This window comes from Xiphias gladius, chromosome 16 (assembly GCF_016859285.1).
Source record: "Xiphias gladius isolate SHS-SW01 ecotype Sanya breed wild chromosome 16, ASM1685928v1, whole genome shotgun sequence".
Lineage (NCBI taxonomy): Eukaryota > Metazoa > Chordata > Actinopteri > Istiophoriformes > Xiphiidae > Xiphias > Xiphias gladius.
This window is the reverse complement of record NC_053415.1, coordinates 18,818,036-18,832,170: the sequence shown is the minus strand read 5'-3', so window position 1 is coordinate 18,832,170 and position 14,135 is coordinate 18,818,036. Positions and strand designations below refer to the sequence as shown.

Here is a 14,135-nt window from a genome sequence, read left to right as displayed (position 1 = left end):
ACTGTGTAGCAATTACTCTGTGGTAATTTGATTGCAATTTCTGGGTAGATGCACAAACAAAGGTAGATGTAAATTGAAACAGGCAGGGCCTTAAGGCAGCTCTTGCATTTTACCTAATCATTAGGTCCTGTCTATTAGGCCTATGTTAAGATCAAATTTGAATGCCCTTTTTTTTTTTTTTTTGTTGATTATATGCTTACATGGTGTGCATTCCTTGATAAATGTAGGTGTAATAACCACAAACTCACACATGGCAAGTTGAGATCTGAAGTTCATACCGGGTGGACCTAGTGGACTTTGTTTCTATTGCTCTAAACAAAATATAACGATATTGCCAAATGAAGTCTGACATACTCAATAGACCTGTTCTGATAGTTGAAGATCCCCTCCAGACATTTTTTAGGACATTTAAATATTACTCTTCTTTGAACAATTATTTGTTAGATTACCTTGTTAAAAACACTGAAAATCACATCTGCTGCTTTTCCCTCATTGGAAAATAATATGAATGTGCCAATATTTCAAAAGTTAAACTGCTGAACACAAGATATCTCCTGCTTCATTGAAAACTCTGTTCTAAGTGTATGTGCACTGGAGCCTTTAAGTTTCCACATCACACTTGTTTACGTTGCATATTGAACCCCAGTTGGCTTCCAGTTGTGATACAGTTGTGATATCACAAAAACACACTCGTGCTATCACGGTGTGGAACAGAGAAACTTTCCCCCTTCGGGGGGTGTGAAATGTGAAAACCGTCTTCTAGTGTCAAACTCTGCAAATACATCATTCTGCACGGTGAAGATCAAGCGTCTGAGGAACAATAAGAAAAAAAAAAACTTTTTTTGAGTGGAGGTGAACTTTTGAGAATTTGTCTCCAAGCCCAAGTTGTGATATCTGGATGATGGCACTTGAGTAGTTTTCTCAGACTCCTGCAGAGCCACGGAACAAAAGTTTTAGGAAGTAAGGGTAAGGTGAGGATGCCTTCAAAAATAATGCCATGAATAGTTGTTATTTATCAGTTAGCTTCATACAAAGTGCAATAAAACAGAAAAACCTCATTCAAATCAACATTTGTGTGAGACAGAAAAACACATCTTTACAATAAAAAAAACAGAATATAAACCAAAATCAAGCAGGTGTTAGAATTAAGGGGCAATGGGGCTTTTGGGGCCCCTGGTCCGTTGACCGTGCAGTACCGACTACCACATTGATCATTGTGTGGAAAATAGATGCGGTGAAACTACCCTTTATTAGCATGGCATGGATTCTGCCTTATCTGACCCGTCTGAACTTCGTCTGCAATCGATTATTTTGGTCTTTTTCAACACGTGACATTATTTTCACTCCACATTTCCGTAAATAAACGCCAGCGGAGCAAGAGTGTGGCAGCTCCAGCAGCAGCAGCGAGGGAGAGCCAGACGGACGGACAGCCCGCCGCCGCCGACCCAGCAGCCGTCACCGACATCAGACGAGGACCTATCCAACAGGTGGATTTAAATCTCGTGGCTTTTTTTTCCTTTTTATTTTCGTGTTTGACAGTTTAGGACCTGCATTCTTCGGGCTAATTTTGCTAACCGGGGGAGGGGAGACCAGTTAGCCCAGATTAGAGAGGACTTTCCAAACGGATCAGTTCTAGCACCAACTCCGTTCATTTTGCCGTGTGTTGTGTCAGCTGGATAGTTTGCTGAATAATGCGTTTGCAACAATGGCCAACGTCGGCCAGCCAGCCAGCCAGCTAGCTGCTTTTCATCTACCAGTGAAGGGGTCCGTGTCCGCTCGGCATTTAACATAACTCATCAGACAGGTGGAGGGGCTTTTATGAGTCGCTGTTGGTTTGGCTTCGTTGTTACGACACATAAAACCTCCCCGACCTGGCTAACTAGACTTTAAATAATTTGTGAAGTCATTTTAGAGAATGATCAAAACTCAATACATTTTTACGTCGTGTCATCAGTTATTTTCAATTTATTTGAGTTCATTTTTATTTCCTAACGGTATCTTCCCCCATGCCACTTTTATTTCTTGCAGTTTTCTTTTTTATTTCATAATGCCACTTTTCAGAACGGTGGTGCTGTCATGGCCCTCTCACCCTGAGGACACTCATACCCCCCCCCCTAAGTCCTTTCATAAGGTGTTTTTCACCAAAAACGGTTTGAGACAGGCCCAACAGCGCGTCTGTGGTTTGAAGAGAAAAAGCAGAAGATCCACCCCGATCCACCCTGTTCTCATCTGCCAGTGAAGTTACAGTACCCTGCTCGGCCTGCTGTCACCACAACCAGAACCCGGATGAGCTGAAGCGGATGGATGGATGGATGGATGGATGGATGGATGGATAGTAAAGTAATATCTACTAGAGCTGCAACCATTTGTCAATTTACAGATTAATCGACACAATCAATTGGCAACTATTTTGATCATTTTAATAATAGTTGCAGTCGTTTTTTTTAAGCAAAAAAGCCCAAGCAGCTGCCGTTTCTGGCTTCTCAGATGTGAGGATTTTACACCTCTTCCGTGTCGTACTTGATAGTGAACTGAATATCCTTGGGGCTTGGACGGTTTGATCAGACAAAACGGTACATCTCAAGCTGTCAACTCGGGCTGTGGCAAATTAAAAATGATAATTAGTTGTGGAACTTACGTCTACAAGGAAAAACTCGCCCCTCAAGATGGAAGTCAGCATCAAGACAACTGTATGTGTATAAGTGGTGGAGGAAGTGCTCAGATTCTTTTCATAAGAAAAAGTAGAAGTACCGCAAGACACTCCATTACAAGTAAAAGTCCTCCTTTTACAATCTTATTTAGATAGAGAACTATAGCGTTTTTTTCTAGTATAGTAAAAAGTAAAATACTTCTCCTAACTGACTCCTAACTGGGTTAGGAAACGTCTAGAGCCCTTAAATAATTTGGGAGCTGCCACCAAGTCTTAACTCTTAGGAATGTTTATCCATATATAAGGCTGAGGAAAAGATTCTATCACTCTGAGATCTTTAAAGCACTTAGGACCAAAATTTTACTTTGAGCGGCTTTATACATACCGGCCCTGATCTCTCAGGCCTAATGTTACACCACATGACCCAGCTGCTCTCTGGTCTTTGCAGTGAGATCATTTGTGGGTTTCACATCATTTCTCACTAAGCTGAACATCATTGCATATGTGTGAAGTCTGTTTGTCCCAAAGACTGTTTTGGTCAAAACTTGTGTTCCTCTTCTCCCAGATTGGTGTGTTTAACGACGTCGACCGAATGACGGTTTGTAGAGGTTGACAAATATCTGATGCTCCCTGACTTTTGTATATTTTCCCACCCATTCACAACAGCAACTGCAGCACTGGCAGCTTTGCCCACCCAGACCCTCCCCCTGCCCCCGTCCCCTGCCCTGCCTTTCGATTGAGGTTCTTCCCTCCAGCCGGCTGCCCTCGCCACAGACTCACAGCTAGCGCATCATGGTGGATGTGACCAAATGGCCCCTTTTCAGCCTGATGGGGCCTCAGGAGCTCTCGGCGATACGGAAAGCATGCGTGTTTGGGACGTCTGCTAATGAGGCCATCTACATCACCAATGACGATGAGGTGAGATGTCAAAGGGGAAACGGGGTTGTGGTTGTGTTTTAATCATTCAAGGCAAAGTCATTGCTGACCTTTTTTAGGTGATGATTCAAGGCTTTCAGGGTTCCTTTGAGAAGTCTGAGAAGTGCATAGCTAATACGTAGAGGACCTGTTGGTTTTGCGTGTTTTTAGCCATTAAACTACGAATCACGTCTACTTTACATTACTGTCATTTTCTGCAGCATACCGTGAGTGTTTAGATTGGATTCCTGCCTTGCAAGCAGCCTATTGGTTCCAGTCCATGGTACATTCAACTTCAGTCAACAACAGTGGCAAACAGACTTACAATAACTAATCCACCAAAGAGGACATTGGCTCTGCTATATGATTTTTTTTTTTTTGTTAGCGTCAGAGTTTTGTAGCAACTCCGCTGTTTTGGTTCAGTGTCACTGCTGCTCATTAGCCTTGTTCCCAGCAGCGGCAGGCAGCTGTTTTCAGCAGAAAAAGCTCTGATGAACCCACTGTACACTAATGATGGTGAGACGAAGCTTCATGAAACACGGAACCGTTCCAGCAAAGTGGTTCGAGAAAAGGTTCATTTCTTGATGCTTCATGTTAACAATGTGACATCTACTGGCCAGAATGTGAAAGAGGCAAATACAAACGATTGTATATTGCAAATTAAAATTTCAGTATAAGGGAGACTATGATTTTTTTTTATTTTTTATTTTAAGCATACGTTTATAGTAATTACTGTGAAAAGCAATCGACATATGTTATGTGCATCAAATGGATTAATATCAGTCCGGTTAGGGTCAATATGTGTGTGTGTGTGTGTGTGTGTGTGAAAATTGTCAGTGTTCAATGTGGGCATGGGGGGCAGAGTATGTATAATGGAAAATGATTTTGGAAAAACGCTTTATTCACTTTCCTTAGGAAGAAAACTACTTTTCTACTGTGTTGGGACTAAGAAGATTTCGCTATTTTTTTTTATTTATTTATTTATTTTTTTAAAAAAGATCTCCCTTGCTTTTGAGAATGATCTTCCAGAGGGCACAGATGAGGCTGGGGAATGCAAAAAAAAAACAACCCCATTGTCAGCTTTTAAAGACATGGATAAATTACTTTCTGTCTTTTCCAATCTTTCAACCCGCACAATTATTGGGAGAAATAGGATCAAAGTGTTGACAAACTGGAGAAGTCTTTCTTTATCTTAGTGGATCCATCGCAAATACAACCAAGCCACTCACACACAATATGTCAATCAGTGTTATAGACCAGAAACTATGAAAATGCATCATTTCTCTCTGAGCTCTTATATACACGGTCACATGTCGCTCCATAAGTCGAACCCCCACCAAAAGCATTTACATGGTACGGACAGGAAGTGAGGCTTTACACGTCATGAGTTACGCCATACGTCTAAAACGATTCACGTGTCGATGCAAGCTTCAACTGAAAAACTCGGCTATACTCAAACACAAACTTCGAATCCTCCACCTCTCACGTAAAATCACTACTGCACACCCACTGCCCAGCACCAAACAGCAAACACGCATAGTTAGCAACCAGCTGGTGAACATAGTGGAGCATTCAGCAGCTAAAGAGCCAGATATTTCTCTGTATTTCTCGCTGCAGAGACCAAAACAGAGCTAAAAGTCGAGTGACTGTTGGATTTTGTTGGGTAGCCAAAAATGGGACTTCAAATAAATCCAAATGTTGCTACGCTCCATTCCCGCCTGATGTGTAAAAACACTTAGCAATAAAAACTTTATAAGGTGAAAATATGTCAATGTTGAGTTTTTTAGCTTGTTCAAGTGGCCAAAAATCTATTAATGCAGCTTTAGGAACGCTCCAACGATAGAGATTTAAGAGTGTGCTGCTGAAAATCATGTCATTCAGACGCTGTGTTATGCAGGAAGACAATTAGGCAAACACATTGAAAAACAAATGTGAATTCAGGAGTTTCTGGCTTTGAAAAGGTCGCTGCTCATCAGCCAACCGCTAAATCTAAGATTTCAAGCCTTTTATTACTTAATTTATTATTTAAGTAGCTGCTAGATGGTTGATTGAGAATTAATGTTGCGCTTGCTAGCTTGGAGGCAGGGCGTGTGTGATGGGCTAAAAGGTGGGGATGCCATGACGACACCACTGTCATGAAAAGTGACATTATGAAATAAATAAAAAAATGTCGTGACATAAAAGTGGTATTGAGAAAAGTACTGTTAGAAAATAAAAATTATCTCCTATAAAACTCTGTTATAATGAAAATATCTAATGAAATGACATAAAAATGTAATGAGTTTTAATAATTTCTTAAATTATATCACATTATTTTATTTATATATTTTACACAATTTATTCACGTGATTTATTTATTTCATAATTATTTATTTAATATTGAACACTCTAGGGCTCCATAGGTATAGGCCTTAATAACCACTGCTATAAATATCAAAGTGAACTCAAGGCCAGTGTTCCTGTCCATGCTCGTCACCTCTCTGGATCAGCTCTGTTGTTCTCTGCTGAGTTGTGTGTGAAGGTTATGGAGGGTTGATGGCACCGGACCTACACCTGCAGCTCTTAGTAGCGCTGCCTGCTGGGGTGTTGATGTTTGTGTGTCTGGTATGTGACCTGGTTTGTACTCGGCCGACTCCGGCTGTCTCTGCTTACTCCTGCTTATCCCTGATCCACATTACATGTCCCGCGTCTCTCTCCACGCTCAGGTGTATGTGTTTGGGTTAAACTGCAGCAACTGCCTGGGAACAGGGGACAGCCAGAGCACCATTGTACCCAAGAAGCTGGACTTTCTGAGTGGGAGGAAGGTGGTCAGCCTCAGCTACGGCAGTGGACCCCACATCCTGCTGGCCACAGAGGGTAGCTGCACAAAACATGTAATCCTCCTCTTCACAGTTGGATTAAAAAGTGCTGCAGGATGACTAATCTCTTTGTGTTTCAGACGGAGAGCTATTTGCCTGGGGACATAATGGCTACAGCCAACTGGGAAATGGGACAACCAACCAAGGAGTAGCTCCAGTGCTTGTGTCTGCCAACCTGCTCAATAAGAAGGTCACAGAGGTGGCCTGTGGCTCTCACCACTCAATGGCTCTGACTGACTCAGGAGAAGTAAGTGTCTAGGGTAAAACAAATTGTTACTTTTACAGCGAGAGTATGCACAGAGCAGAACGGAAGCCTGTTTTAAACCTTTTGTAATAACACAGGTGACTCAGCTTAGGTCAAAGGCAGTGCTGAGTCACACAGACCATTATAGGACCTTAAGTCCATTCACGGAAGGATTTGATTCCCCTGAGCTGAAAACTTAGAAAACTAAGCTCAGCCATAAGGAATCTGTTGTGCCTCAAACTACTTCGCACATGGTCAACTTCCATGTGCACTGTACAACCAGGCTGCCTATGTTAGCCTGCTAGTGCCCAGATACAGCAAGAGTTGGTTTTGGAGGATCTCAAACACACAAAAATGAGCGCCTTGAGTAATTTATTAGAGATTTGTTAGTTTAGTTTAACTTTTTTTTTTTTTGAGTTAAATGAAAAGATTGATAATACACTAATGGCTGTACATCAGTGTGAGCCAGAGAACTTTGAAATAGAAATGCTGGTACATAACCCCTCTTAAAAACCTTAACACTTATCAATTTGTGTGGATCAAACAAGCAAATTAGTTCATTAACCTTTGGCAGAGCCAGGCTAGCTGTTTCCAATCCTTACGTTAAGTTAGCCAGCTGCTTCATTCTTCATAACACAGAAATGGGACCGGTATCAATCTTTTCCTCTGACTCCCCACAAGAAAGCAAACGCATGCATTTTTCCAATTGTCAAGCTTTTCGTTTAAGCTGCCGTGTATTATGATACAACATGATACTGTAAACTACCCAACAGCATGTCCTCTAGTGAAGGACACTCTTACAGCTGATCCACTATACAATTTAATAAAAACAGCATTATGAACTAAATTCACTAGCGTCACATTGTGTAACACACACACAGCAGTCAGCAACTTACCTACCTCTTAGCATTGAGAAGCTTGGCTGCTGTACACATAAAGGAATGTTTAGCTTCCACCAAGGGGACCTGAATGCTGGACTTTGGAGCAGAAGGTACAAGTGAGGAGAGACAGTATTTTCTGTGACTTTATAATGACAGTCTGCTCTAAAATGAATGGATGGAGAATATGGAGGATATTTAACTCTCCATCATTCAGAAAAATCGGAAGCGAGCATAAAACGGCCTCCTTTTAAAAGTTCTCTCTCTCCATCATTTGAACGAATTGTCCCACCTCTCACCTTCTTGTCTGCCAGGTGTATGCATGGGGCTACAACAACTGTGGTCAGGTGGGCTCAGGCTCCACGGCGAACCAGCCCACACCCCGCAGAGTGTCCAGCTGCCTGCAGAACAAGGTGGCTGTCAGTATCGTCTGTGGTCAGACCTCGTCTCTGGCAGTAGTGGACAACGGAGAGGTGATTGCCTGGTTCATAGTGGAGATATCCGTGGGTTCCGGCCAAAAAAAAGCACTTACGTTCTCTTCCCCATTCTGCAGGTGTACGGTTGGGGCTATAATGGGAATGGACAACTGGGACTTGGAAATAATGGGAACCAGCTCACTCCCTGTCGACTTGTGGCTCTGCAGGGTTTATGTGTGCAACAGGTTTGAAATTACACCTTCGCAAAAACCTATACACTGATGAACTTCTCCGTACACATGGACTGTGAGGTTGAGGTCTGATATCATTACACAATCATATCAATTCGCAATTAACCATTCAGTCCATGTAAATACATCTTTAAAGCAACTAGTAGATCTCTACAGTTAGATTCAGCCCTGTCACCTCAGTTTCGATTGTTTCAATATTATGTTTCTCTGAACAGTTATAAGAAGGAGATCCTAAAATGTATACACCAGCTCATGTGGGGCTATTTTGAATCTCATTTGTTTATCATCTGAGATACTGCAGCAGAAGAGTTAATCTAAACGCTGAAATATTTGTTGTACTAGTTTAACTTCTTCGAATTAACTTCTTGGTGATTTCTAATTTATTGATAGATGTGTGTGTGAATATTCTCAACAAGCTCAGAAGTGCTCAAATGCTTTGCCAGAAAAAAATGCCTTTTTGTAGAAAGACAGACACAAGAAGCATTTAGTGACTCGGGGAGAAACTGCAGTCGCCACTGTTAGATGCCACATGAGTTTTGATGATAGTGAAACCTGTATCCATGTTTTTGTTATTCAGTCTTTGCCGATTTGATTTAACCTCATCTTAAACATGAAGTCGTGAACAACGGTTTTTATTTGGTGTGTCATCATACCCCTAATGGACACACAAATGCAGTTTTATGACCACAATTTTAATTCTAAAATTAAAATTGAAAAGGCTCAAACTCAGAGCCTTTTCAGTTTCAGAAATTCAAATTTTGGCTAAAGAAAGAATTTGAGATGGTTTTTGAGTTTATGTTAGTGTACTGCTTGTTCAGTTTTTGTTCACCTTTTTCTGTGTTGTGTTTTTGCACAAAGTAACCATAGCCCGCAATGATGGCTTTTCTTATCTAAGCAAAAGTCAAAAATATAGTTATTCAACTTATAACATGAAACAGAACAAATACTCACGCATGATAAATGGCTCAAATCATCCAAATTATTATCAGTACATTTTCTTTTGATAGACTAAAACATTTATCGACCAATTGTTTCCATGCTAAAGTTAAGAGTACTGGCACCCGAAAACTCTGTACTATTATTATTCAGTGTATTGTATTCACATTCTTAATGTGAAAACCTCTTTTGTGTATTAAATTTTCGCATGTTTAAATGATGGACCTCACATCTAGAGTTTGTTTTTTGTTTTTTTTTCTCCCCCTCCAGATTGTCTCAGGCTATGCCCACTCCCTGGCACTAACAGATGAGGGGTTGCTCTATGCATGGGGTGCCAACACATACGGACAACTGGGCACCGGCAACAAGAGCAACCAGCTGAGCCCAGTTCAGATCATGGCTGAGAAAGAGAGGTGACCGAGACCCGTGACGTCACCACAGGAGAAAGTGGATCCTCGCTCCACTGTCTCACACGCTGCCACTGACTGATGTCTCTTCTCTGGCTTCTTTGACAGAATTGTAGAGATCGCTGCCTGTCACTCCACACACACGTCAGCTGCTAAGACCCAGAGTGGCCAGGTGTACATGTGGGGCCAGTGCAGGGGCCAGTCTATAGTGCTGCCTCACCTCACGCACTTTACTTGCACTGACGATGCCTTTGCGTGCTTTGCCACCCCCTCGGTTATGTGGAGGCTTCTTTCCATGGGTAAGACAAGAAGCTCATGTGTCCAAAGATGACAATAATGGTGCAGTAATTAAATCGCTGCAGTTGATTCCATTAACCACAAATCATTTTTCTGTTACTAAAGACTATTTTCCAAAGCAAGCTTTTGATATATATATATATATTTTTAACCCTCTAGGCACTCATTATGTTTTAGTCCAAGCATGTACACTATGAAAATCAACATGCACAGACTAAGAACTTTAGACAAGTAATCCATCACAGTGAACATTAATTTTACTTTATGTCAATATCTTGGTAATGTAGCAGCAAATGTTAGCTGTTTTGAAAGCATCGCTGTGCAGCGACACAAGTTTTAAGGCAGTTTTTGTTGATTTCCAGATGAATTTCCTTGAAAGAACTATTCCGTTCAATCCCAAATAAATATTTGTTCGTCATTGATTTACAGGTCTTTCACAGCAGACATTTTGACTTGTCATAGTAGGAAAAGCACAAGTGTTACCACTGACGTTGGCACTGTAATGTTCCAGTAGCGTTCAGTAAGCCGTGACAGTGTGGCAATGAGCCAGCATGAACAATACCAGGACCTAAAACTGTCTACTGTGGAAAAGGTCTGTTATTGGAAAATATAAACTGTAAGCATACTGCACAAGTTCAGCTGACCTGCTACACATTGACTAAAGACTTTCGATTAGACTAGTTTACTTGTTTAGTTGTATTGTTAAAGGGCAGTGTACCGATTGAGCACTGCGTCAGTTTGACCTATAATTAGTGCCAGATTACTTGGTTATTTGCAGGAAACTCGAAAGGTAATCATTAGCACCGTGCAAAATAAAACCTGATCAAAACGAAGCCTGTGGCCACTTCCTGTGTGGATTATAAAAATACAAGTGGTTAATGTTCCTGCTACAGGATATATCTTTCCAGTGCACTAATTCAGAAGTCGGGTGTGTTTTTTTTTTTTTTTGGTCCCCCCCGCTCCAGATCATGATGACTTCTTGACAGTGGCTCAATCTCTGAAGAAAGAGTTTGACAACCCAGAGACAGCTGACCTCAAGTTCTGTGTCGATGGCAAATATATCTGTGTCCACAAAGCAGTTCTCAAAATCAGGTCAGGATTTTCATCTCACAGCTGCCTGTTAAATTAATGAAACTAAAATAGAAATAACTCAAAAATCCATCCTGAAATAACATATTGTGCAGGTGTGAACACTTCAGATCCATGTTCCAGTCCCACTGGAATGAAGACATGAAGGAGGTGATTGAAATAGACCAGTTCTCCTACCCGGTCTACCGCTCTTTCCTGGAGTTCCTCTACACTGACAACGTGGAGTTGCCTCCAGAAGATGCTATTGGTCAGAACCATACGCACGTGCCACCGCCTAATCTCACATCCTGACCTTTTATCGGTCTGTTGTTCCTACTTACAGTGCTACTTTATGTGCCTGTGCTCCCTCAGGGCTGCTGGATCTGGCAACATCCTATTGTGAGAACCGCCTGAAACGACTTTGTCAACACATAATCAAGAGGGGAATTACCGTTGAAAATGCTTTCTCCCTGCTCTCGGCTGCTGTGCGCTATGATGCAGAGGTCAGTCTTCACCATCGGTCTATAAACTATCTGCTGTTTATTTGTATATAATGTGGAAAGCTGTATTTACCTCCAAATGCACATCTAAAACAGCTATTGTAGAGCAAAAGTAGGACAGAAAATGTTTCCTCCAGTGAGAAGGAAACCGGCTTTGTTTTGCCATTAGTTTTTCTTTCTAAGGAATAGTTCAACATTTTGGGAAATAAGCTTATTTGCTTTCTTTCTGAGAGCTAGATACAAAGATTTGATACCAGTCTCATAAATGTACAGTAAATGTGAAGCTACTGCAACCAGTTAGCTTAGCTCGCCTGGCTCTGTTTTTTTTTAAAGGTAGCACAATCTGCTTATCAGTACCGCTAAAGCTAAGTAATTCACATGCTGTAATATTAATATTTCCCATACAGGGCTGAGAATGACTCAGACCTCCTTATCTAACTCTCGGCAAGGAAGCAAATAAGCGTATTTCTCAAAATTATAATTACAAATGGTTCCTTTAAATTATAACCAAGGTAATGGAAAGGAGGCGATTTTTAAAAAAAACAAAAAAAAACAAACGCACTGCTACTCATTCAAACATGCCAGTGAGGACATGTCCTGCAGGGCAACAACTACAAGTTATCAGCCCACGGCAATCAGCTCCAGTCAGTTATTCTAATGCAAGTCCACAAAGTTCTCCTTAGGATCCCAGATCCCTTTGTCTCTCGAGTAGGAAAGAAAAGGGTCCCATATTTTGTATAACTGAAATTGTTGAAAAAGCATAAGGTCTCCAGCATGTATTCTAAAATATATCTGTTCCATACATGTGCGTCTAGCAGACAACCAAAAATTTTGAGCAAGTGATGCTTTGAAGGATCGAGAGAAACTGGTGGGAGAATCCACAGGATACAGGCAACTGGGTCAAGACTAGGAGTCTTGTTCATTTCTTTGAGAACATTTGACCAAATGTGGGTTATTTGTGCTCTTCCCCTTGTCATTCAGGATCTCGAAGAGTTCTGCTTTAAGTTCTGCGTGAATCACCTGACCGAGGTGACCCAGACTGCCGCTTTCTGGCAGATTGACGGCAACTTGCTCAAAGATTTCATTTGTCGAGCCAGCCGCTGTGGAGCCTTCAAAAACTGACCTCAACCCGAGGTAATGATAGGAGCAGATGCAGAATGTGCTGCGGGACTCCGGGAGTCATGAGTTGGCTCCACGTACCTTCACAAACAGGTGGTGAAATCTTTAGATTATCACCATCACTGTCTAATCTGTTATTCATGTTATTCCAGACTTGAACCAGTTTGTCCATTACATGAGCCGCACATACTGAAATGACGAAATAGAGCTGACATGTAGCAGCATCATTACAGAGTACAGGTTCGGTAGTTGTCTGCCACGGTGCCGGACTGACGATTATTTTGCACATATTGTGTAAAAGAGGATACAACTGCTTGATCAAGTTGTTTTTTTTTTAACTTGAAAGACTTTTGCCTGTCACCTAATAACACTTTACTATTTCTATTTTTCTGTTTAAATGACCAAGTCACTTCTTTAGTGTTTGCACTTTTTTTAAAAAAGTTTTTTTTTCCTCTTTACTAGAAGACCACATCATAGTTTGGATATGGCATCTGGATTCATGGTTCAGGTTGAGGTATGAGGCTCTTTGCACTTGTAGATGTCAGGATAGAACGGGGTTCCTTGAAGACTGGACACTGACATATCGAGAATACGGACTCAGGCATCCAAGGCTTGATTAAGTTTGTTCAGGTCAAAATCCAGTCAGTGGTTATTAGTCCCAGTGGCTTCCACAGCTGCGATGCTAAGGTGTGATCTTTTTTTCTAGGTTGTAAGTTGACCCAAAGTGGGAACTCAGGTTACATGTGAGATTCATAACAGAGTGATTCAATCCTCAACCGTGGATTTCACTTTACGTGGGTGGATTGCATAGGTTGGAAAGTGTTATACTGTGCAGCTGCAGCTCCGTAACATAAAGAAGAAAAAAAAAGCTTGTTTAGTTTGTCTGTTTTTACTGCACAAAACAGTTATTTGGCAGTTAAACTTGCCTGGTTGCCAGCTGTAACAAATGTATGGAGCCACTAAAAGTCAGTGTAAGGCAAGTGGCCTTGGAGAAGCTCAGGCTGAGTCGGCCTGGACTTAGATTTTTAAGGACACTTTTGCATCCGCATTACATATGCTGTATGTTGAAAGCAATATTTTACAGTATTAACGTTTAGAAAGTTGTTTGGTGACACCTGCACTACTACTGTGAGTATTTTTAAGAAAATACTTGCTCATTTCTATGCAGGAATTTTCTAATTTAAAACCAATAATGTTTTATTGATTTATACTGAGTATTATGAAGTGCCAGTTACATTTTGTGACATCCGCAAACAAATGAATAAAAAGACTCTGATCTGCTTGTGTTTTTCGGTATTCAAATAATGTATCGCAATTAAACAGTTGAGAAAGATGAGGATTTTCATGTATCATGGTAATATAATATAAAAATAAAATAATTGAGTTTGACAGGTAAGTATCTTCCATTTTAAGTACATTAAGAAAAAGCTGAGTTCAATATGAAGAAATCAAATTAACAAACATTTCATAAAAATATTACAATAAAGTATTTAAACAGTATCAACACCTCCTTCAGGTGAAGGTTATTCAGTTTATAGGGATGGATGTGGAATATTTTCAAGAAAAAGATTCTTTCCAATTCTTCACGTTCAGTAT

General features: G+C 40.9%; 1 protein-coding gene across 3 annotated transcripts; it reads left to right on the top strand.

The window, feature by feature from the left end:
• Positions 1-1,374: 1,374 nt before the first annotated feature.
• On the top strand, positions 1,375-14,075 carry LOC120801350 (RCC1 and BTB domain-containing protein 1-like). Of its 3 annotated transcripts, none has more exons than XM_040148229.1 (12): positions 1,375-1,487; positions 3,317-3,568; positions 6,271-6,421; positions 6,504-6,670; positions 7,860-8,018; positions 8,099-8,206; positions 9,419-9,561; positions 9,664-9,854; positions 10,818-10,944; positions 11,037-11,188; positions 11,293-11,423; positions 12,402-14,075. In XM_040148229.1, exons 2-12 carry the CDS (start codon positions 3,443-3,445, stop codon positions 12,540-12,542), a joined length of 1,596 nt encoding a protein of 531 aa, XP_040004163.1. In that variant the 5' UTR covers positions 1,375-1,487; positions 3,317-3,442; the 3' UTR covers positions 12,543-14,075. The 3 variants fall into 3 exon arrangements, with proteins under 3 accessions (XP_040004163.1, XP_040004164.1, XP_040004165.1); XM_040148230.1 differs by having other exon boundaries at positions 1,447-1,502; XM_040148231.1 differs by lacking the exon at positions 1,375-1,487 and having other exon boundaries at positions 3,492-3,568; positions 6,297-6,421.
• Positions 14,076-14,135: the final 60 nt, after the last annotated feature.

Bases quoted from the DNA above. Each gene is read 5' to 3' on its own strand.
- LOC120801350 (XM_040148229.1), top strand. From the start codon at position 3,443: ATGGTGGATGTGACCAAATGGCCCCTTTTCAGCCTGATGGGGCCTCAG. The intron at 3,569-6,270 runs GTGAGATGTCAA...CTCCACGCTCAG, and splicing joins ACATCACCAATGACGATGAG to GTGTATGTGTTTGGGTTAAA. The intron at 9,855-10,817 runs GTAAGACAAGAA...CCCCCGCTCCAG, and splicing joins GTGGAGGCTTCTTTCCATGG to ATCATGATGACTTCTTGACA.